The sequence below is a fragment of the Cibotium barometz genome, chromosome 38, assembly GCF_041138505.1.
Source record: "Cibotium barometz isolate CiBa-2024 chromosome 38, ASM4113850v1, whole genome shotgun sequence".
In the NCBI taxonomy this organism is placed as follows: Eukaryota; Viridiplantae; Streptophyta; class Polypodiopsida; order Cyatheales; family Cibotiaceae; genus Cibotium; species Cibotium barometz.
Genome location: NC_141083.1, coordinates 9,833,630 through 9,856,738, shown reverse-complemented (window position 1 = coordinate 9,856,738; position 23,109 = coordinate 9,833,630). Strand labels below are relative to the sequence as shown.

General features: G+C 40.5%; 1 protein-coding gene across 1 annotated transcript; it reads left to right on the top strand.

Moving 5' to 3' along the window:
* Positions 1 to 702: 702 nt before the first annotated feature.
* Positions 703 to 7,034, top strand: LOC147616328 (aldehyde dehydrogenase family 2 member B7, mitochondrial-like). The gene is made up of 10 exons (XM_086777393.1): positions 703 to 919; positions 1,339 to 1,481; positions 2,239 to 2,392; positions 3,518 to 3,747; positions 3,867 to 3,956; positions 4,427 to 4,600; positions 4,951 to 5,088; positions 5,171 to 5,308; positions 5,950 to 6,011; positions 6,502 to 7,034. Exons 1-10 carry the CDS (start codon positions 829 to 831, stop codon positions 6,773 to 6,775), a joined length of 1,494 nt encoding a protein of 497 aa, XP_086633519.1. The 5' UTR covers positions 703 to 828; the 3' UTR covers positions 6,776 to 7,034.
* Positions 7,035 to 23,109: the final 16,075 nt, after the last annotated feature.

Here is a 23,109-nt window from a genome sequence, read left to right as displayed (position 1 = left end):
GTGCCACGTTGGCACTTTTACCAGAAAACGGAGGTGTCATTTGGCACTTGAAATTGTGAAAGGCTCCCGTACGGGTGCCAAATTTAAAGCCTGCATCCAAGTGTGAAAGTAAAATTTAAAGGAAGAGCCAAACCCAATTTGAACAGGAGATAACCCAATTTGAACAGGAGATACGGCCCTAGGCAGTTATGGCCAGTTCACACTTTCGAAATTCAACCACTCAATGGCTAACACCTTGACAACGACAAGGAAGCAGGCCCTAGGCAGTTATGGTCAGTTCACACTTTCGAAATTCAACCACTCAATGGCTAACACCTTGACAACCACAAGGAAGTGCGTGCTCTTGTTTTTAGAACTATAAAGTAGCACCACTAAGTACAAAACTGCATCCAGATTCCCAAGATTAAATAGTCGAAAACGTAATAATTACTTCTCTTCTAATGAAGCTGTTAACTCTTAATCAAGCTTAAGGGAAGAGTCTAATCCTTAATTAGGAAGTGTGTGCAGGTAAATTTTGAAGGACGAGCCAAACCCAAGCAAATCATACGGCCTAAATTCAACCACTCAATAGGGGAACAAACACCTTGACAATCACAAAAGGAGATAGGGCGTGCGCCACACGTGGATCCATAAAGTGCCAGCCTCCTCCACGTGCTTGACGCATTTTTAGCAGTATAAAATAGCACCACTAAATACAAAATTGCATCGAGATGCCGAAGATTAAATAGTCGAAAACGTAATAATTTAATAGCTGAAAACGGGCTGAAAGGTTACGCTGCCAGCAGTCTCTTCCAATCAAGCTATTAACCTAGCTCTCAATCAAGCTTAATGGATCCTTCATTAGCAGTAATTGAGGCTCCAGTAACAGTGAAGTACACGCAATTGTTCATTGATGGAAGTTTTGTAGACGCTGTATCAGGTTACGGTTTTTATTTCGAGTTCAAATGTTTAATCAATGATTAAGTTTATCGGTTTATCAAGAGCCAAATGTATTTAACTACTTTAATTATTGGATCTGTGTACATTTCTCAAATGCGTGAAAATAGACCCATAATTGGATTCCTTTTTTCCTATTCGGAACCTCTAGAAAACATGAGAAAATGGATTTTTGTTGGCAACAAAGAAGAGGAAATTAGAAACCCAAAAATAGGAATAACTAGGTGGCTCGAGTTAAATCCATAATCAGTGCGTAAACTTGTTGATTATACACCCTTTGTGATAACTAAATAAATAAATTTTTAGGAGAGAAAAATTGCAGTCAGTGCAGATGAAATTTGGGTTGTTTTCTTAATTATGTTGTACTTAATGCATTAATTAATGACATTTCTTACTATGCAGGCAAGAGCTTCCACACGTACGACCCGCGAACGGGAGAGGTGATTGCCAGCGTGGCCAAGGCTGACAAGGATGACGTGGACATTGCAGTCAAAGCAGCCAGGAAAGCCTTTGATGAAGGGCCATGGCCTAGGATGACTGGTTATGTAAGAAATCTTTTCTAAATTTTTTTCTAGTTTAGTCTGAATTAGAGTTTAACGATGATTTAAAAGTGCGGATTTTAATAATGATTTTAAATCATTGTTATAAACACACACACATATATATGTGTATGTATCATACATATACATATATATAATGTATAGTACATACGTATGCATGCATGCATATACATATACATACACATATACATATACATTCTTTTGTACCCATGCATGCACCTATATGTATATATATATTATATATATATATGTATGTATGTATATATGTATATAAAGTATGTACCTGCGTATGCATGTATGCATGCATATACATACATATAGATACATACACACACACACATACATATACATATAGATACATACATACATCTGTATATATATATATACACACATATACATATGTATATGTATATGTGTGTTTGTGTTTGTTTGTTTGTTTAGTTTGATATGATCATGTTTGTGTTTATCGGGCATATATTTAGTTTTATTCATAGTAGTTGATAGTTGTGAGTTAAGTACATGCATGGGCAAGCACAATTTGATAGGGTTGCAAGTTTTTTTTTAAAAAAAAATCTTCTTCTAAGGTCTTAATATTAATATTTTTGTTCTATGTAGTTTTATGCACTGTAATTAATAATTATGAGCTAAGTACATGCATGGGCAAGTGCAATTTGATAGGGTTATCAGTTTTTTCTTTTCTACTACTATGGTATCAATATTAATATTTCTGTTTTATGAGCAGAGTAGGAGTTGTGTTTTAAGCAAATGGGCAGATTTGATAGAAAAGCATGCAGAGGAGTTGGCTGCCCTTGAGACTTGGGACAATGGCAAGCCCTTCTTGGCCTCCAAATACGGCGACGTGCCAGTCTCCGCCAAATTCCTTCGCTCTCTTGCAGGTAAATATATATGTATGTATATCCTGTAAGCACTCACGGTTCTTCTCTTGCAGTCATTGGTGCAAAAGAATAGCCTAAAACATGGTGCATACATGCATGCACTTATATATGCCATTTTGATTTTCAATTGCATGCACTCATGTATGCCTCCATCTCCATTTTGCTTTTCAATTTCAAAGCAACTTCAATGGTAATAATTCTTGTGCATCGAGTTGAAAATGCATTTGTTCCTTACGCCGCTTTCCCCTTGGTACATACCTATGTATTCTCATATACATATGGATATGTTTATACACAGCATATTCACATACAGTTAGTGGGTCCCCAGTTCGAGTGGTATTGACTCAGGCTGTCGAAGTGCTGGTCTGCGGTTCAATCGCTAGTATCTCAATCTCTCAACAAAAGAAAAGAAACATATACATATGAATATTCATCTACACATACACATAAACCTATACATTTAAATACACATATAAATATGCATATTCATCTGCACATACACATTCACATTTTAGGCTGGGTTCAGCAGGGTCTCCTGCCTCCAAAGTTGCAGGGCATAGCTGTTAAGAGTGTTAGGTGGGTTTGCATATTTGAAACTGCTCAGCACAGCCAATATGCTAAAGACACTCATTTTGTCTGCTACTTGGATGGCCTGGGAAGGTCGGAGGCATTAAAAAAAAAAAAACATCAGAGAGTTGGCAATCATGTCAGGTTGGGAGTGCTCTTTGTGAACAACAGTTTCCACCAGGAAACCCCTTTTGGTCAACACAATTTTGTGGCATCAGCGAGTATTACATCTACATGTATAGGCACACGCACATATGCCACACAATACACGTATGTACATTTACAAATGCATGTATATATGTAGATATGCATATCCTATTATTGTAAGAGATGTGTGCCTCTCTTCCCTATGCATGCATTATACATGCATATATGGTACGTTTCTATTTTTATGTTTACGCCCTTACTGTACATGCGTATGAATACACATTTGATCAGGCAACTTGCTGGAGCTTTGCTTATCATGTCTGGCCAGTGAAGAGGTCATTTCTATGCAAAATGGAAAACTGATCCTTTTAGCAAGATGTATTTGCAAATGATTATTTATCTTGCCCACAGGCTGGGGAGACAAGATAAGTGGCAACACCTTCAAGTTGGATGGACCATACCATGCCTACACGCTTTATGAGCCCATAGGGGTTGCGGGTGCTATCATACCATGGAACTTCCCCTTGTTGATGTTTATTATGAAGGCCGCACCTGCTCTCATAGCCGGAAACACACTAGTCGTAAAGCCAGCAGAGCAGACCCCGCTTACAGCACTGTATATTGCGGCATTGGCAAAAGAGGTGGGTGCATACTTGATGCCGATATATATTCGAATTCCTTGTTTACAAACATGGATTTCTGTGATGTATGATTGTGTTTTTTCTGTGGGTATTAAGTAGTCGACTAATGTTTTTTGTAGGCTGGAATACCACCAGGGGTGTTGAATGTTCTCCCTGGGTTCGGGCATACTGCCGGTGCCGCCATTGCAAGCCATATGGATATTGACAAGGTGAGCCAAACATTTGTGGTGTTTAATGCAAAAAACTCCTACCCATCCATCACATGGGTTCAAAGGATATTCATAAACCTTTTTCCCAGATCACATAAAAATACCAATTATGTAAATATATTTCTGTAAAATTTTCAAAAAAATGTCTTCGTAAAACCTATGATGTTGTATTCCATACTCAATTCTCAAATGATTAAATTGCGAGATTTTAGTCTTTATTGTTCATGCTTAATCTTGATGATCATAGCCAAGACCTTAAGTTGTGCCTCTCTCAATGTTCCTTCAGTATAGTGAATATAAAAATGTGTGTGCACATACACATGCGTATTTACATAGTACATTCGTACACACATAGCTACAGACATACACATATATAGACACATGCAGGCATGCGCGTGCAGGGCGCACATGCATACAGACTACATTGATTTCCATTGATAAGCGTTTATAATGCTTATTTTTATTTGCAGGTTGCTTTTACAGGGTCAACTCAAGTCGGTAGGCTCATAATGGAGGCAGCCGCGAAGAGTAATTTGAAGCCGGTGACCTTAGAATTGGGTGGCAAATCACCTCTCATTATCTGCAATGATGCTGACCTTAACAAGGCCATCGAGTTAGCTCACTATGCTCTATTTATGAACATGGTAAGGTCATTACACTGATACATGTACATGTTTATTCACACTATCTTTCACACATATATGTGCTTCATTACATTCTGTCTGAGCTGGATATGCATAAAACTCTTCCCTTGGGAACGGGTGGGGGGCAAGATTACCCGTCCAAGACTTATGGGCGGCCATCAAACTTGGACGGTCATGATGCATCCCCTGCACGGGTGCATTCTTTCAAGTGTAACCATTATATCATCACTTATCATCTATCTACAGTTCTCAAAATATTAATGTGCCTCTCTTTTTTTCCTCCACATGTTTTTCAAGTAACTGGACTCAAAAAATGACCGTCCACTATTGCCAAATGTGGTGCAATGCAGGGCCAATGTTGCATCGCAGGTAGTAGGATCTTCGTGCAAGAAGGCATATACGAAGAATTTCTCAAATTAATTACCGAAAGAGCAAAAAAGAGGGTTGTGGGTGATCCCTTTAGAAGTGATGTTGAGCAGGGTCCTCAGGTGATTGCAAATTCAATGAGAGCTAATTAATCTCCCTGAAATGGTAACCTTGTCTTATTTTTTTAAACAAATGTTTTGGCAGGTGGATGAAAATCAGTTCAATAGGATATTGAGCTACATTGAGAGTGGCAAGAATGATGGAGCAAGGCTCTTAACTGGGGGAAATAAGGTTGGAACCAAAGGATATTTTATTGAGCCCACAGTCTTTGCTGATGTGCAGGTAAAATCATGGAAATCAATGCCTTTTTCTCAACTGATAGTTTTGCACAAAATATGATCTGAATAGTCTTTCTTTTCCCTACAACCAATAAATTATTGTTGTCAAAGACATACCTCATTGTTAAGAAAAAAATGAGTGATTTAAAGCTAGTTCATTAGTACTCATGAAGTAGGGTAAGACTCTCATGGGGTTACAATCACAGTTCAGTTCACGTTATGTTGGGGATATAACTTTAGCTTTTCATTTGGTTAGTTCTGCGGCGGGCGAATAGGCAGTGAATGTGGGTGGGTGTGTGTGTGTGTGTGTGTGTGTGTGAGTGAGAGAGAGAGAGAGAGAGAGAGAGAGAGAGAGAATCAGTGTACTAGTTTTTAGTAGGTTATTTTCAAAAGCTAAACTAAGTTGTTTGTTTGAGGATTGATCAACCCTTTGTTGTTGATCTGAAACAAGGATGTGAATGTGGGTACGCGTGCGAGAGAGTGCATGCACGCACACTGTCTCTGAGAGAGAGAGAGAGAGAGAGAGAGAGAGAGAGAGAGAGAGAGAATCAATATGGTAGTTTTTAGTAGGTTTTTTTTTTAAAAAGCCAAACTAAGTTGTTTGTTTGAGGATTGATCAACCCTATGTTGTTGATCTGAAATCAGGATGACATGAAGATTGCCCAAGAGGAAATTTTTGGACCAGTGATGTCGGTCTTGAAATTTAAGTATGTTCTCTGCATTTGCTTGCATTTTATGTCTGCTCATAGAAGAAAAATTGAAACAAAATCAACAAGTTTATTACTGATAAACCAATATGATGAAAAATAAGACTTGAAAGTTCATCTTAGGGGCTTGAGGAATCTTTGATAGTCTGATCTATCTAGGTGTGGATAGGGGGATTGTTGAACAGTCTTGCCTGTTCATGCCTCTATCCATCAGATGGCGACCTGCCTTTGGGGACTCATTATAACCATGGAATGGGCATTATCATTCTAGATTTCTACTAGGCAGGCCATGTATAGGGACCCTTACGAGCTTTACGCATGAAGCCTGCCTGTTCTTGATGTGTGAAGACCGTTAGTTTTTTATTGGAAAAGGAGTTTTAAGGTCTCAATGTTCTAATCCTCCTACCGTTAGTTTTTTATTGGAAAAGGAGTTTTAAGGTCTCAATGTTCTAATCCTCCTACACCTTTGTTTGTGTGTTGCCATAACCAGAACTTTGGAGGAGGTAGTAAAGCGTGCAAATGATACTCATTATGGACTTGCTGCTGGTATTATCACCAAAGACATCAATGTGGCAAATCAGCTTTCGAGATCCATCCGTGCAGGGACCGTGTGGATAAACTGCTACCACGTACTTGATGCTTCCATGCCCTTCGGAGGATATAAGATGAGTGGGATTGGGAGGGAATTAGGCATTCAAGGCGTCCTCAATTATGTTCAAGTTAAGGCAGTTGTCACTCCTTTACAAGACTCCCCTTGGCTATAACCTGATCCCTACGACTTCCGTATGCAGAACTGATGAGCAAGCTTGCAATCATAAATCTGTCAGACATGCAGTATTAGGGGACTTGAAGTCTTTGCTCAAGTTGCGGCCAACTGGTTTATCCTAATTCTTTCTATTAGGATTGATGCCTTTGTGTGTGTGCTTGCGTGTGCGTGTGTTGTATATGTGTGAGTGAGAGAGAGAGAGAGTTTCTTGACCAAGTTGAAATGATGATTATGTGATTGCATATGATTGGCTGTGCTAATTTGCTACTAGATACTAAATGCCTCCATGCTCTTTGGAGGATATTTCAATGAATTAGGGATTAAAGATGCTCTTAATTATGTCCAATTTACGCTCCTGTACAAGACTCCTCTTGCTTGGAACTTGATCCTATGACTATCTTCATAATCCTTGTAACTTGATCCTATGACTATCTTCATAACCCTTGTAACTTGATTCTATGCCTTTCTTCATAGTCGATGCCAAATTCATGAACAAGCATCAACATCTGCTGTTATTAAGCATCTACATTGACAATGTTTCAACAAATTCCTCTCCCTGGTCACACTCTTCTAACAGTACCACTTGTGTGCATGGACACCGGTATTTCATGTGTGAGAAAGAGTCTCACAATGGTAAAGAGTATCTATATATCTATATATTATCTTAAAGGAAAAGTTTCACAAAGCTGCCACGAGGTTCCCCGAGAGGAGGAGGAGGTTCTGGGAGGTTGGGGAAATTTGGGGTCTTGCTTATTGTACTCTCTCACAAAATCTTTGCCAGATGTTGACATAAGAGAGAGAAAAAAAAATTTAGAATTATTAAAAACACATTTATCTACATCACATATTCACGTATTTTCTGAAATATTTATTGCCGTACACCGTCCAGTTATTTCTTTGTTACACTTGTCTTCCTTTAAATGTTAAAAAATGTGAAGGTTCCGGTAAGGTTGACCTTTGGACATTTCAAGGGTTTTCGTGTTTATGTCCACGTGCTTCCCACGTATGTGTAGCACTTGCATTCCACTCCTTCCCGAGTACCCCCGCCTCCCATAACCATCAAGAGGAGTGAGAAAGGGAACGCTGGGGACTGAAATGCACACAGAGAGAAAAACCTGGACGACATTTTGAGAGAGAGGAAGTCGAGTTCTTTGCTGCACTGTGAATACCCATGAGAGAGAGAGAGAGAGAGAGATTCGTTTGTCCCCATCACTGCTGCTGCTGTGATTAGACACAGAGACTTCCTTGCCCTCTGGGAAAGAGAAAAGAGAGAGGAGGGTGTAATTTGCCCGTGTAAGAATATGGCACTGCTGTGTGTCTGAACGTACTCTGTCGTCTTAAATGAAGCCTAGGTGGTGGGATCGAGGTGGAGAAGCCCGGGCATGAATCGCGAGAGGTGATGTGAGTTGGTTTACTAAACGCCAACCAGAGCAACAGCCGAGGTGGGGATTCCGGCCGGCTATCGGAAACTGGAAGAAGTTATGGGGATGGCGGACAAAGTAAACGTCCAGGGGATTTCGACTGGCAACTGGCTATCAAAAACTCGAAGAAGTAAATATATCTGGTTTTTTTAAACTCTACATCACGTGACCTAGTGGTTAGATGTGGTGGTGCTCTACGTGCATGTCGTCATGGATTCAATTTCTATGTTTGACATTTTTTTGGTTGAAGAGTGCGACACAAAATTCTAAGTCGCCCTTGCCTTTACTTTGTGAGCAAAAAAGGAAAAACACTACAAGAGAATCATTGTTTTTCCACGCTTAGTTTTCACGCTTGGTAGCGTCGTTGATATGTGCGTCGAAATAGGCGTCGAGTTTACTTTGTGAGCAAAAAAAGAAAAAAGTAAACCAAGCCATGCCAGGCTACGTCTCGCAAAAGTAAACCACGCCATGCCTACACCACCAAGATTCGAACCCCATGTTTGAAGAAAAGGCTGAAGGTCATATTACCCTAAATGAGGCATTTAGGGTCTTGTTACCCCCTAAATGAGGCATTTAAGCAAAAGTATATCATGATGAATAGCACAGACGTTGATGAGGGTCATGTTACACTTGATGAGGATCTAGGCACAAATATATAATGACTAACAAAAATGTTCATAAGGGTCATGTTATCCCTACATGAGGCATTTAGGCATAAGTATATCATGAATAGCACAACGTTGATGAGGGTCATGTTACACTTGATGAGGATTTAGACACAAATATATTATGACTAACAAAAATGTTCATAAGGGTCATGTTACCCTTGATGAGGGTTTAGGCATAAATATATTATGACTAACACAAGTTGATGAACCAATTTAAGAGCTTGTTAGCATGGTGGATCATTCTACCTTGGGGTTATTGATAGCCAATGAGAATTGTGCATCCACATTGATGTGTGAGAGACAAGTGTCTATGATGTTCTCCACTTGATGCTGTAGTAAAAGAAGGAGCTCTTCCAAGCCACTTACATTGATGCCATCTTTGAAGTTCCTATTTTCTTGTAAGAGATTGTTTGCAACGGGCTAGGAGAGAGATTGAATCATTTTTTTTTGTATTGCTTCATCATATTTGAATGCATGTTCTTGTGGTTCTACTCACTTAAGAGGTTGTGAGGTTTTCTTTGGAGAGACACTCCAATTTTTGGAGTAGAGGTTAAATCCACCTTTTCGATGTGCTCATCTTGCACATCACAAGAAAGTTCTTGTGTCTTTTTTAGTTATAATTGAGCTTCTTATCGTCTACAAGAGCACCTTCTCAAGCCATCACACCATTTGGGTTGATGAAACAAATTTGTACAAGGCTTGTGTGGATGGTGATGGCTCAAGGCCTTATTCCTAAAAACCGAGATATGGAGTAGCCATCTTAGAAGCTTTGGGCTCCTAGCAAATTCTTGGGTAACCATTGTTATAGCACGCGATATGGGTCTTTTGTTGGTAATTTTTCTTAGCCTTGCATGGGTTTCTCTTTCACTTCTTGTTAGTTTATCAGGGATGAGGACCTTTCTACATCTTTGAATGGGTCTAAGATTCCCATATCTCTCATGACAAAGTTTGTTGCTACTCAAGTCAGTGTGGACAATCGGTCTGGACTACAAATGCCAAAAGCTCATACAAGTTGTTCATCTATATTCCCTTTACACTGATCTCATCATCTCCATCAATGAAAATATTGGTACTGGCCTACTATTATAAACTTTCTATGTGGAGGATATAAACTAAGATGGTTAATTCTGGCTAGGTACTCATCTAAGGTAAAGAAACGTTGAAAGATCCTTGCCCCCTCCGCGCAACGAATTTCGGGGTGCTAGCAGTAGAAGTAGCACTTCTTAGCCTCTCACTACTTGGGGCCTCACCCATGGATACCTGGACAAGAGACTAATCCCTTGGTTCTTCCAAAATCGAACCTGGAAAAACTTCCCTCATCGAGCAGACATAGGCGATTCCTTCATGATATTTTATTCTAACGTAGTCACGCGTGGGTATCTTCGGTGATCCAGAGTCCGAGCACCGTATGGTCAGCACCCTCTAGGCTCCTTCGTAGGTCACCTAGCGCTTCACTCACAGGCCGCTTCCTTGGTCCTTCATCCACCATACCGGAAGCTCATCATTTAAATCGAACCGAGGCTGGTCAAGACCTCAGATGACCTTGCTACGCGAGACGTCCTCCATTGACTCTTCGTCGTCAGCTGTTGCAACTTTATTACTTAGGTCTCCATGATCTCATTCGTTAAGAACTAGCAAGGCCAATCAACCAGATCCATGCCCGAGTTCAAAAAACAACTCTAACTTCTTGTTCCATTTCCTATATTGCACGAGGGAAGATACAAGGAGAAAGTCACCCTTCAAGAGCTAGAAACACCCAAGCTTACAAAAGATGGGCATTGAAAACGCAATAAAGCCTTGGTAGACGCAGAACGTGAGGCTAGAAAGATCATGACTAAAACCAAAAGTGAAAATGAGGACAAACCAGACTTGCTCTCAGTACCCGACCACTTCAAAACCTATACTACGAATGGAAAGTGGTCCGACTGACGGCAACAAGGGTTAAGGAGGATGAGTTGTCCACATCATACGATGGCCTAGCAGAAGTCAAGGAAGTGGATATTGCGGGACCAGGGGAGAAAGCTCGACCCGTATACATTGCTAAGGACTTGACTTCGGCTGAAGAAGATGAGCTCATCGCTCTTCTTAAGGAATTTAAGGACTGTTTTGCCTGGAATTACAAGGAGATGAAGGGGGTACCACCTGAGGTAGTACAACATATGATTCCAATCATGGAAGGGTCAAGACCAACCATGCAAAAACCATACCACATGAATCCTAAGTATGCGGCAATTGTAAAGGAGGAAACAGACAAGCTCATGTTGCTGCGGATTTCATCTATGAAATCAAACATATGGATTGGTTGTCACCAATCGTAATAGTGCCAAAAAAGAATGGAAAACTTAGGGTATGTGTTGATCTTAAAAAGGTCAATGCATCCACTAGGAAAGACCATTATCCACTTCCCTATACGGAACATGTTTTGGACAGAGTGAGTGGGAAAGAAGCTTACAGCTTCTTGGATGGATTCTCTAGTTACAAATCAGGTGTCCATAGCACCAGAGGACCAGCATAAGACAGCTTTCAATACAATGTGGGGGACATTTTCATACAAGGTTATGCCCTCACCAATGCCCTAGCAACATTTCAACGGTTGATGTGCACAGCCTTCAAGGACTACTTACAGAAGTGGTTGGAGGTATTCATTGACGATTTGTGTGCACACTCTCGATGGGCAGACCATCTGGCGTGCTTGAGGAAAGTGTTTGAGAGCGATGTCGATTATATCGTATATCCTTGAATCCTTTAAAGTGTCAGTTTTGGGTCAAGCATGGTGTGATATGGGGACACATTGTCTCTAAGAATGGTATATCCATAGATGATAGCAAGGTCAAGCTGATATTGGAGCTGCCACCGCCCACCAATTACAAAGGTGTGCAAAGATTTATGGGCCATGTGGGGTATTATCACCGCTTCATAATTTTCTATGTTGAAATAGCCTGACCATTGTACAAGCTCCTCATTGTTTTTGAATGGACTGAGGAATGCAAAGAAGCATATGATCGACTGAAGCAAGCATTGGCTAGCGCCGCGCCAATTCTACGACCCCCTAATTGGGATCTTATATTTCACGTGCATATTGATTCATCAAATTTTGCTATTGGTTGTGTACTAGCCTAGCCTAGTGAGTTCAAATTGGACTAGCCAGTTTGTTTCACTAGTCGTCGTCAGTTAAATCATGCAAAGGTGAACTACACTACCACAGAGGGAAGGATTAGCCATGGTTTACGCCTCAAGAAATATTGACATTATCTCTTGGCCAACAAATTTGTATTCTTCATGGACCATCAAGCCTTATTATACCTGGTGAATAAGCCTTGCACCACGGGGAGAATCACATGATGGTGCTATTATTATTGGAATTCGATTTTACAGTCACGGTAAGAAAAGGAACATAGCATGTGTTAGGCAACCTTATGTCAAGAATTCCAAATGGGGAACCAGCAACTGGTGTTGATAATGATCTCCCTGATGCTTATTTGTTTAAGTTGGACATGGTACCCGAATGGAGCAAGGAAATCTCAGATTATCTAGCTCACGGTTTTTCGCAGGAAATACCTTTGAACAAAGATAAAATGTGGCGGCTTATCAAGCTTGCTGCACCTTATCAATTGATTGCGGGAGAACTATATAGGTAAGAAAAAGATAATGTGCTAAGAAGATGCGTTAGAGAAGATGAGTTCATCACAATATTGGATGAAGCTCATTCAAGGATAGCAGGTGGGCATTTTGCTGGAGAGATCACCGCTCGAAAAGTGCTTCAAGCAAGACTATGGTGGCCTTTGTTACTTGGTGACGCCATAGAATTTTTCAAAAGGTGCGAAGAATGTCAACATTTCGCTATCCCATAACAAAAGGATAAGATGCCGCTCACCACTATTATTGTAAGACAACCATTTGAGAAATGGAGAGTAGATTTTGTTGGACCCATTAGTCTAGCAGCACATTCATTCCCAAGCCAGATACGTGATTGTGGCCACGGGCTATTTCACAAAATGGACAGAAGCTAGAGCCTCAAAGAGAGCTGATGCACGAACAACAACAAAATTCTTATATGAAAAAATTATCTCGAGGTTCGGCTACCCATTAGAATTAGTTAGTGATCGCGGCTCACATTTTATTAATTAGGTGATTGATCATTTACTTGCGGGATTCTTAGTGGTCCATCAGAAATCATCACCTTATTATCCATAGGCCAATGGTCAAGCAGAGAGGACAAACAAAATTTTTTGTACTATCTTGACAAAAACCTTGTACTATCTTGTACTATCTTGACAAAAACCTTGGAAGCGAACGGTCTCGGAACATAAGCTGACAGTAGCCCTATGGGCATATCGAACATCATATAAGGTAGCGACGGGGTACACTCCCTTTCATCTAGCTTATGGTGTTAAAGTAGTTATGCCTATGGAATACCTAGTCCCAAGCTTAAGGATTGTAGTACAAGAATGCTTAACGGAGAATGCATTAGCTGAAAGGCTAATTGACTTAGAAAAGCTTAATGAGACCAGGCTAATAGCATCACATGGACTCATGGTCAAAAACTACGCAAGAAACATTGGTTCGACAAAAATCTAAAACAAAAAGAACTGGAAACGGGGGACCTTGTCCTCATGTATGGTATAGGAAGCACCAGGAAAAAGAAAATCAAATACCGAGGCCTAGGACCATTCCGAGTATCGGAGATCACACCTCAGGGGTCTATTTGAATTGAGACAATTGACGGCATACAAATGGAGGGTTACGTCAATGGAAGTAGATTAAAAAAATATTTTGGACCACTAACCCAAGAGATGCTCTTGCAAACAACATCTCTTAAAACAACAGAAACAACTCACAAATGAAAAAATCCAGTAAGCTCAAGAAGAAGCTAAGGCCAGGGAGGCCAAAGCTAAACAATTACTACAAAAGAGGCTGATACATGTAAACATGGCTTCCGTGACTCTCTTAGACGAAGAGGAACTAAACATTGAGCCAGCACGACTCAAGGTGGGACTTACTATAGCTAAAGGACATGCAACAAGCATTGCATTAATAGATATGGGTTCAAGTCATAACTTGATCTCGTATGAAACTTGGGTAGCATTAGATAGACCACGCCTCAAACCCATTGATGCGCAAGTAAATAGTGTTCACTTGATAACTACGAAAGCTGAGGGATTTTCAAAAATGATTCCTTGGTCGGGAAGGTGTTTGTCATGCGTGCAGGTTCCATGGAAGAGGAAATGATTCTGGGGGGACGATCTTGGATCTGTGCCAGTAAATGCAATATCCAATGGCAAGAGAGGACAGCATTGTTGAGCGCGGGTGATGTCCATACCCTTATGGAGCTTGACAAACAGAGGAAAACAAATCATAAACGATGAATAAACAACATCGAATATAGTGGCAACACCTCTTAAAACAGAACAAGCATCAGTCCCACGAAGCTCGCACACACAATACCCAAAATCTAACTGTACATAGAAGTGGGTGCCCAAGATTCAACTTAAAAACCAACCTCATAATAAGAAAGACACCATGAATAATATGGGTACCACATGATATAAAAAATTCAAAAGTCAGACCTTGCTGACACAAACAGATTGGCAGGACTCCAAGCATCTAAATAGACCTCAAGGGTTCCATAAGCAATGTGTCCGAAAAGACTTACTCGTCTCGCGAGCAAAGGATACTACCAAGGCAATACGGCAATATGGGTACCCAAACCCCACTCAATGGCCAACACCACACAAAAGTCAGACCTTGCTGACACAAACAGATTGGCAGGACTCCAAGCATCCCAATAGACCTCAAGGGTTCCATAAGCAATGTGTCCGAAAAGACTTACTCGTCTCGCGAGCAAAGGATACTACCAAGGCAATACAGCAATATGGGTACCCAAACCCCACTCAATGGCCAACACCACAAGCAATTCAAGTCATAAAAAAGAGAGTAGAACAAGCATATAGCCTCAACTCCCAACCCAAGCACAAGAACCTCGTCAACCTTTGTGTGGAGGAAGAAGACAACTCAGCAAAATATGCTGGGAATTGCCAAAACAATGACAGCAGCCACTCCGGTCACAGAGCTATAAATAGGGAACCTAAAGGTAAAAACCAAGAAGTTCACAACAAAGGGAAACAGATAGAAACCCTCCACCACAAGGCACAGTAACAACATTGTTCAGTTGGGTGAAAGGAACAATTAAAAACTCCCACATAGAGCTAAAATGAGTGCATCAACAAATGCCCAAAAGGGCCCAATTGACCCCTTGGTTCTCATGGCAGTAAAATAGAAGGGTGTCCAATGGTTGCACAATGGGTACAAGGTAAGCAGGGTATCATTCACTCATTTTGTGCATGTTTGACTACTTGAGCATGAAAAAAAAAACTAGAAGGTATCGATCTTATGCATTCATGATTTAAAAAGGTTCATGACGTGAACAAATTCACAAAGGTTCACGCCGTGAAAAAATTCAAAACATTTCATGTCGTGAACTGATTCACAAAGGTTCACGCTGTGAACCAATTCAAAAACGTTCATGCCGTGAAACGGTAATTTCTCATGGGCCAATCAAGCAATACCACATGGTTTTCTTCATTAAGGCAGCCGCCCTATTCGACAGCTATAAAATCCAATTCCTTTCCTCTTTCGTCATTTTGCATCGTGTGACCTTTACTTTCGATTTCGCGTCGCTTCCACTCTTGATTGATGTGCATCTTCCATCCCGGATGATTTTGGGCTTAATCGATTGTCTCCTTTCGAGGTGTGGGAGCTTGATTCTTTTTCTTTTCGTTTTCCTTTTCTTCTTGTATTTTTTGATCTTCATGATTGATCAAAATCTTGTTGGCACTGCTTATTGTACATACATCATAATTATTCTAAAAACATTTCTCCATGTTATCCTCACATGCATCTTAACAACAAAAGCAAAAATGAAAACCCTCATAAACAAACGGCACCTTCACTAAAGATTCATGATATTATCACCCTGTGGTTTCACGAAACCTTCGGTTTATGAACCCGAAGTTTCATGAAACCTAACCATTTCATGGAACCTCACTTTTTCACGGACACTGAATGTTTCATGGAACCTCAGAGTTTCACAAAACCTAACCATTTCACGAAACCTTACTTTTTCATGGAACCTAACCATTTCACGGAACCTCACTTTTTCACGAAACCTCAACAGTTCACGAAACTTAACCATTTCATGAAACCTAACCAGTTCACGGAACCTCAACAGTTCATGCAACCTGACTATTTCATGGAACCTCGCAGTTTCACGAAACCTAACCATTTCATGGAACCTCACTTTTTCACAGAACCTCACTTTTTCATGGAACCTGACTATTTCATGGAACCTCATCGTCTCACGAAACCTAACCATTTCACGAAACCTCACTTTTTCATGGAACCTCACTTTTCACGGAACCTCAAAGGTTCATAGAACTTCACTTTTTCACAAAACCTCACTTTTTCACGAAACCTCAATGTTTCATGGAACCTAACTTCACGGCCTACAGGTTCACGAAACCACTGTAACCCTGCACCTTAACGCCACAGCCTTCACCTGTCTACTAACACACCCTATGATTGCTCCTACACTAACACACTCCTCAATTCAACTAACCAATTACCCATTAACCGACAAAAGAAGAAGAAGAAAAGATGATATCAACCCCATTGGTCGGAAGACTGATGTGCTGTTCATGTACAGATGTCGGCCTCAGAGTTAGAAGCTCTCGAGACCCTAGCTGCAACTCAAGCCAACACCATTGGATCCCCAGCAAGTCAGAAAAAGAGGCCACTGAGGGTCTCAAAGTTGAACTTTTTGGGCCCTTATGCCCAGGCCTTCCATGGGGCCATCATCAGCAAAGAAGCCCTCACAGCCCATGGAAAGGTAGCCCTACATTACCACATCCCCGAATGCCTCCAAATTCTGGAGATGGCCGAAGTCAAAGCAAAGCTGGACAAGGTTGGCTTGGGGAAAATGGCACATATACTCCCAAGAAGTATCGACACAGAACTCTGCGGCGGCCGAATACCCTCAAGACCTACGATAAGGGCACCAAAAAGGGAACTATCACCAAGGTTGATGGCACTACAGAGCAACTCCTCATCACAGAGGTTGACGGCACTACAGAGCAACTCCTCATCACAGAAGAGCTCATATGGGATGCTCTGCAGCTCTCGCTCGCAGTCAAGGTCCACGCCCATGCCATCGACAAACTGTCCCTAGACGCAATGCTAAAGAAAATTTCTTACAACTCAAATGGGGCCGAGTACAACTCAAATGGGGCCGAGTACAGCTCAAATGGGGCCGAGTACAGCTCAAATGGCACCGAGTACAAAAACATCCGTGATGAGGCTACGGAAAAAGCCATGTCCTTAATGATGCAAGTGAAGCCCGTGAATAGATATAACATGGTACCCTTGAACAGAATTGCAAAGGTACATGAGGAGAAAGAGGAAGACTGGGCCTACTATGTCCACAGAGAGATGGAGGACTACTTAAAGGCCCACCAATCCAAAATTTGTAACCCATACCTACTCACACAAGTTCTAAATCATGTAGCAAAAAGGCCTCTCCCAAAGCCCGAACGAGCGGAGCACTGCACAGCTGGCACTGCTGCCACCTAGAACAACCCACACTAATAGCTGAAGATATGCAAGAGGGGAAGGCTATATTGATGGAGACCCAGGAAATCATGAAGGAAATCAAGAAGGGGAAAGGAAGAAGACATATAAGAAGATGAGGGGAATAATTCCAGATATAGCTCTGCTGAGTCACAAAGATTAGAGGTGGAAGTGGCCCAAGAAAAGCCTCCTGACATCATGTATGTCAGCATCACTATCACCAGTGATAATAAAGTCATCCACATAAATGATTAATAGCATGATCCCTCTATCTATCTTTTTTAGATAAAGTGAAAAATATACATTGGATATCTAAAATACAATGGTAACAAGATACTCCCCAATCTTGTTTGACCATGCTTTGGGTGCCTGCTTTAAGCCATAGAAGTCTTTGTGTAACTCGTACATAAACTTTGGATGTGCATGTGCATCACATGTATACTTCTTCTTGCAAATCACCATGCAAGAAGGAATTCTTTACATCCATTTGACCATGCTTTGGGTGCCTGCTTTAAGCCAAATTCTTTACATCCATTTGATGTAAAGACCAACCCTTTGCTACAACCTTAGCAATGACATGTATACTTCTTCTTGCAAATCACCATGCAAGAAGGAATTCTTTACATCCATTTGATGTAAATACCAACCCTTTGCTACAACCTTAGCAATGACAACTCTCACGGTTGCCACTCTTGTAACCGGGCTAAATGTCTCCTCATAGTCAATATTGTAAGTCTGTGTTGCATAGCTATTGGGCAACCAATCTGACCTTATACTTGCTCTCACTGAACCATCGACATTATTCTTGACCTTATACACACACTTACATCCAATTTCCTTCTTTTCCTTAAGCAAAGGCAGGTCAACTCCCATACTGCATTTGCATCCAATGATGCCATCTCCTCATTCATGGCATCTTCTCATTTCTTATTTCCAAGTGCCTAATCAAAACAAGTGGGTTCCAACTCTTGTATTGATTTAACCATGTAAGCATAATTATGGGATGTATATTCATCATATCTTAGCATATCAACAAGGTACCTAACCCTTGTAGACCTGCGTACACCTAGATCACTTCCAGGTGTCTTCAAAATAGCCCTGGTTCTCCTTACACTAGGAGTAACCATAGACAGAATGCCAAGCTCCTCATCAAGGCTTTGCTCAGAGCCACTAGAGTAACCATCCACATATGAGTGACCTATTGGCACAAAAGGTTGATCTGCCTTTTCCTTTCCTCTTTGCGTGAAACATGTGTACCCACATCTATCCTCAACCTACCTGATCATGGACTAATAGTGGATCCACTGCTAGAGGACTCTCCAGGTCCACTAAGCACTTGTGATTTGCTACTTTACATGTGGTGCAGTATCAGCACTTCTTACATCTACATCTTATGTTGCCTTCATTGCTTGCTTTGGTGCATACAAACTACTCATCTCGTCAAATACATCTCTTCTTACTCGCATCTCACAAGTGGTAGGGTTATAACATCTATAACATTTCTACTCCATAGCATAACCAACAAAGATGCATTTATCTACCTTTGGATCAAAATTTATTCTTACTTCATTAGGAACATGCACATATGCAATACATCCAAACACTTTCAAGTGAGACACATCCAGTATTATGCCTATAAACTTCTGTTAATCAGGCATCATACCATGACCAACTACCATGGTGGGTATCCTGTTCATAATGTACACAGCAGTTGCATATTGCTTCTGACCAAAAATAATGTAGCATATTCTTTTCAACCAGGCATGTGTCTCTATTCTTTCTTTCTACGACACCATTTTGTTTGCAGAGTGTACCTGCATGTAAATTATCTCTTAATTCCCTGCGTTCTTAAGAAATCACTAAACTCATTGGAGAAATAGTCTCCCCCACCATTTGATCTCAGGCATTTTATTTGCATGCCTTTTTCCTTCTTGACCAAGACTTTAAATATCTAAAAGAGAGCAAATACCTCACTTTTCTCCTTCATGAAGTAAACCTAGACTTTCCTAGTGTGGTCACATCAATGAATGTAACATAATACCTGCAACATACAATTGTTATAGTCTTGGTCGTCCCCCATACATCTGAATGTATAACATCTAGTGACCATAGACTGATATGCTTTTCATGGGGGAAAGCATTCTTGTCTTGCTTACTAAGTTGGCATGCTTCACATACTTTATGCATACCATCAACCTTAAACTTTGGCAAACTTGCAACAATATTTTGGGCATTTCTTTATCCTAGATGTGTAATCAAATTGATGGAATTAAACTTTTCATATTGTTTACTCTTAATAAAATGGAAATATTCCATGTGCAAACATGGTTGCCTTTACCTCAGGCATGTTCACATCTAAAGTAAACATCCTTCCATTTTTACTACCCTTTGTAAACTAAGTGACATTAATTTTTGAAGTCTTCCACAAAACAAACTTTTAGGATTAAACCTCACTTACAGACCTTGCTTAACCATCTGTATCCCAATAGAAAACCAAGTTCTTTGTAATATTTAGAACATGAAGTACATCTTCCAATTACTTCATTTTACCATCCTGCATAGATAATAGCACTTTACCAACATACGCAATGGGATGTGCAATATCATCACCTATTTCTATATAATGTAGTTTTTGCATTTTATGCATGTCTCTAAACTACTCACCATGACTGCTCATGTGGTTAGAGGCGTCAAAATCCACATACCATATATCTTGAGATCCTAATACATCTTCTAACAGATCATGTGCTACATCACAGATAGTTGCTCACTTACGTCATCATCACCACCCTATTTACTAGATAATGCATAGTTGCCTTGCTCTGTAACTTTCCACTTTTAATGCCATTCTACTTTTTATAGCAGTCCTTTGCCATGTGCCCTGGTTTGCCATAATAATAGTGCTCTATGCTATTTGCACTCTAATTTCTTTTCCAACCACCTTGGCCTCTTTGTCTCTCCCTGCCTCTAGACTGTCCTCTTTCACCTGTGTATGATTGTTGCTACAAATCATTGGACTATTGGTGTCTACAATTCTTGTTTCCTTGTCGGCCACACCACCTTAGCCTCGACCACAACCTCTACCTATGCCTCTACCTAAACTAGAGTAGAAGGCCTATTTATGATGTGTTCTTGCTTTTTGTGAAGAAGAGTCCTCACCTAGAGACTTTTCTTCTATTATCACAGCATAGACACCAAGTCCCAAAAGTTGAGAATATTCTATTTGATTACTGTAATGGAGGTCTTGAATAGCTTGTACTCTTTGCCAATCCCATTCAAACAAACACTCACCAAATCATCATCTTCCATCGATACATTGATAGACCCAAGGGATTCAACAATTCCCTTGATCTTTAAAGCATACTCATTGATAGACATGCTGTTCTTTCCATAGAGCTCTTGTTTTAGCTACAGTTTCCTTGCCTTTGTATTGGTTTGAAACATCTACACACTAGGTTCTGTGATACATAGATAGACCCAAGGGATTCAACAATTCCCCTGATCTTCAAGGCATACTCATTGATAGACATGCTTTTCTTTCCATAGAGCTCTTGTTTTATCTACAGTTTCCTTGCCTTTGTATTGGTTTGAAACATCTACACACCAGGTTCTACCATGAAAGTGCTGGAGTGTTGCCATCCTGTGTGTGTCCTATCATTTTGTTTGTGACATTAGAAAATAAATGACTTTTCTTGCACCCTGATTCTAATCTTTGAATGCCTTTATATCTCGTGGAGTGGCATTCTCTTCAGAGACAACTCTGGAGTCTCCTCATTGTCTCCTTTGACATAGTCCCAAAATCCTCTACCCATTAAGAAATTGTTCATTTTGAACTTCCAGGCATGGAATTTTTTCCTGTCGAGCTTCTCACTATAATCTAATTGAGTCCAATAGACATATTAGCTTGCAAACAATCAGAAACCTACAAACAGACAATTTTTGTATACAACCTGTAACACCAGTATCTTCTAATGACTGAGCATGTGATACTTCATCACAATGTGTATGTCACCACGTGACTAGAGTATATGTACATACACCCAATATCAACAATACATTTGTAAACATCGTCTAAACTCCCAAAAGGCACTACTGCATTGCAATAACCAGAGATAGTTCTCTAAGAGAACTTCTAAAAACTACCGAAAATACCTTGTAGTGACCGAACAGAGACCGAAACACATCCAAAACACGAATTTGGCCATAAAACATTCAATACAAATTCCTCCATACCACATAGGCACCTCCATGCCTACGAAGATAGTTCCTCAATCGAAGATGTGTAGCTCCTGAAGCTACTAAGGGGGTGTTATACCTAAACAAGAAAGGGAAAGAGACGATGATGCTCTTACCCATGTACCTCTTCCTTGCTTTCTTGTTCTTGTCTCGTGCTTGCCTCAGCTCTCACACACAAACCAGAGCTTTGATACCATAAAGAGAATGCGGGGGGAGAGAGATCTTAAGTTCCTTGCAATCAAACACACACACTAGAGAGTGCAAGACACAAGAGCGAGATGGATGGCTGAATTTTCTTCAATCTTCTTCTCTTCTTTACAACTATATAACTAAAAGAGGAGTAAATACATAAAGGGAAAGTAATCTCATACAATAACATACAATGGTCGGATCCATAGGTTGAATCCGACTATATGAGCTGGCGCTATAACTATGCCACCATAACTCTAGTACTCCAAAGTGGCTGTCACCACACAACCTGTCAACCATTGGAGATATATCAACCATAATCTCACCAACCATGCCAGTGGCATAAGTGTGGAAGCTATCACCCAGGCGGGTCATCAATGTCAGTTGTAGCATTAGTTGATCTTGATATCTCAACACGGATGGAAGTTGGAGATAGGACAGTTGCATAGTAGTTACTAGTTCATCTTTATGGGTTGATTCGATATTATAGATGGTGTTATCGACTATGACCACAAACCTACACAATCATGATGCATGTGTCATGGGTGGCTACCCTGCATATATGTAGGTACATGGAAAGTCCATTCTTCATATAGTTTTCGGCTGTGTGATTACTCCCTTGATTCCATTCGCACACAACCTCCACCTTAGCAGTTCTAGATCAACCATCAAAGAATGCTTCATAAGAGCACATGGGTGTGGGTCTTGTTGGAGTGGAGACAAAGGTAGAAACACCAGTAGATGTAATAAATAAGCAAAGATGCATAATACTCAAAATAGATTGATGAGAATGAGTGAAGTACTAGCGAAGCGACATGATAAGGTCACTTACACACTCACTTATAAGAATGTTTACAACACTTGGGGAAAATAACCTCCTAAGTGTCCTAGCCCATTAGTAGCCTACATCCACACTCATTACTATATCAATGGCTAAAGATGCAAGCTTGGAGAAGAAAGAAGAGACAATCAAAGTTTTGAATGAATGTTAAGGGCAATGTCAGAGCACTTACTTGCTTCTCCCACGCTCGATGAAGATCTCAACGCTCCGATGCTCAACTAACCTTCAATTATCCATGTAATCACCATCATCAAAAACAAAAACAAGCAACCAACTTGTGGATTTGCACTCTAACCGGGCTAAACAAAGACACTAGCAAATGAATAAATTGGAGGACCCTAAGCTAAATGTATTC

Coding starts and splice junctions, on each gene's coding strand:
- LOC147616328 (XM_086777393.1), top strand. CDS start 829: ATGGATCCTTCATTAGCAGTAATTGAGGCTCCAGTAACAGTGAAGTAC. Junction 1,482..2,238: donor GGCCTAGGATGACTGGTTAT/GTAAGAAATCTT, acceptor TTTTATGAGCAG/AGTAGGAGTTGTGTTTTAAG. Junction 3,748..3,866: donor TTGCGGCATTGGCAAAAGAG/GTGGGTGCATAC, acceptor TGTTTTTTGTAG/GCTGGAATACCACCAGGGGT.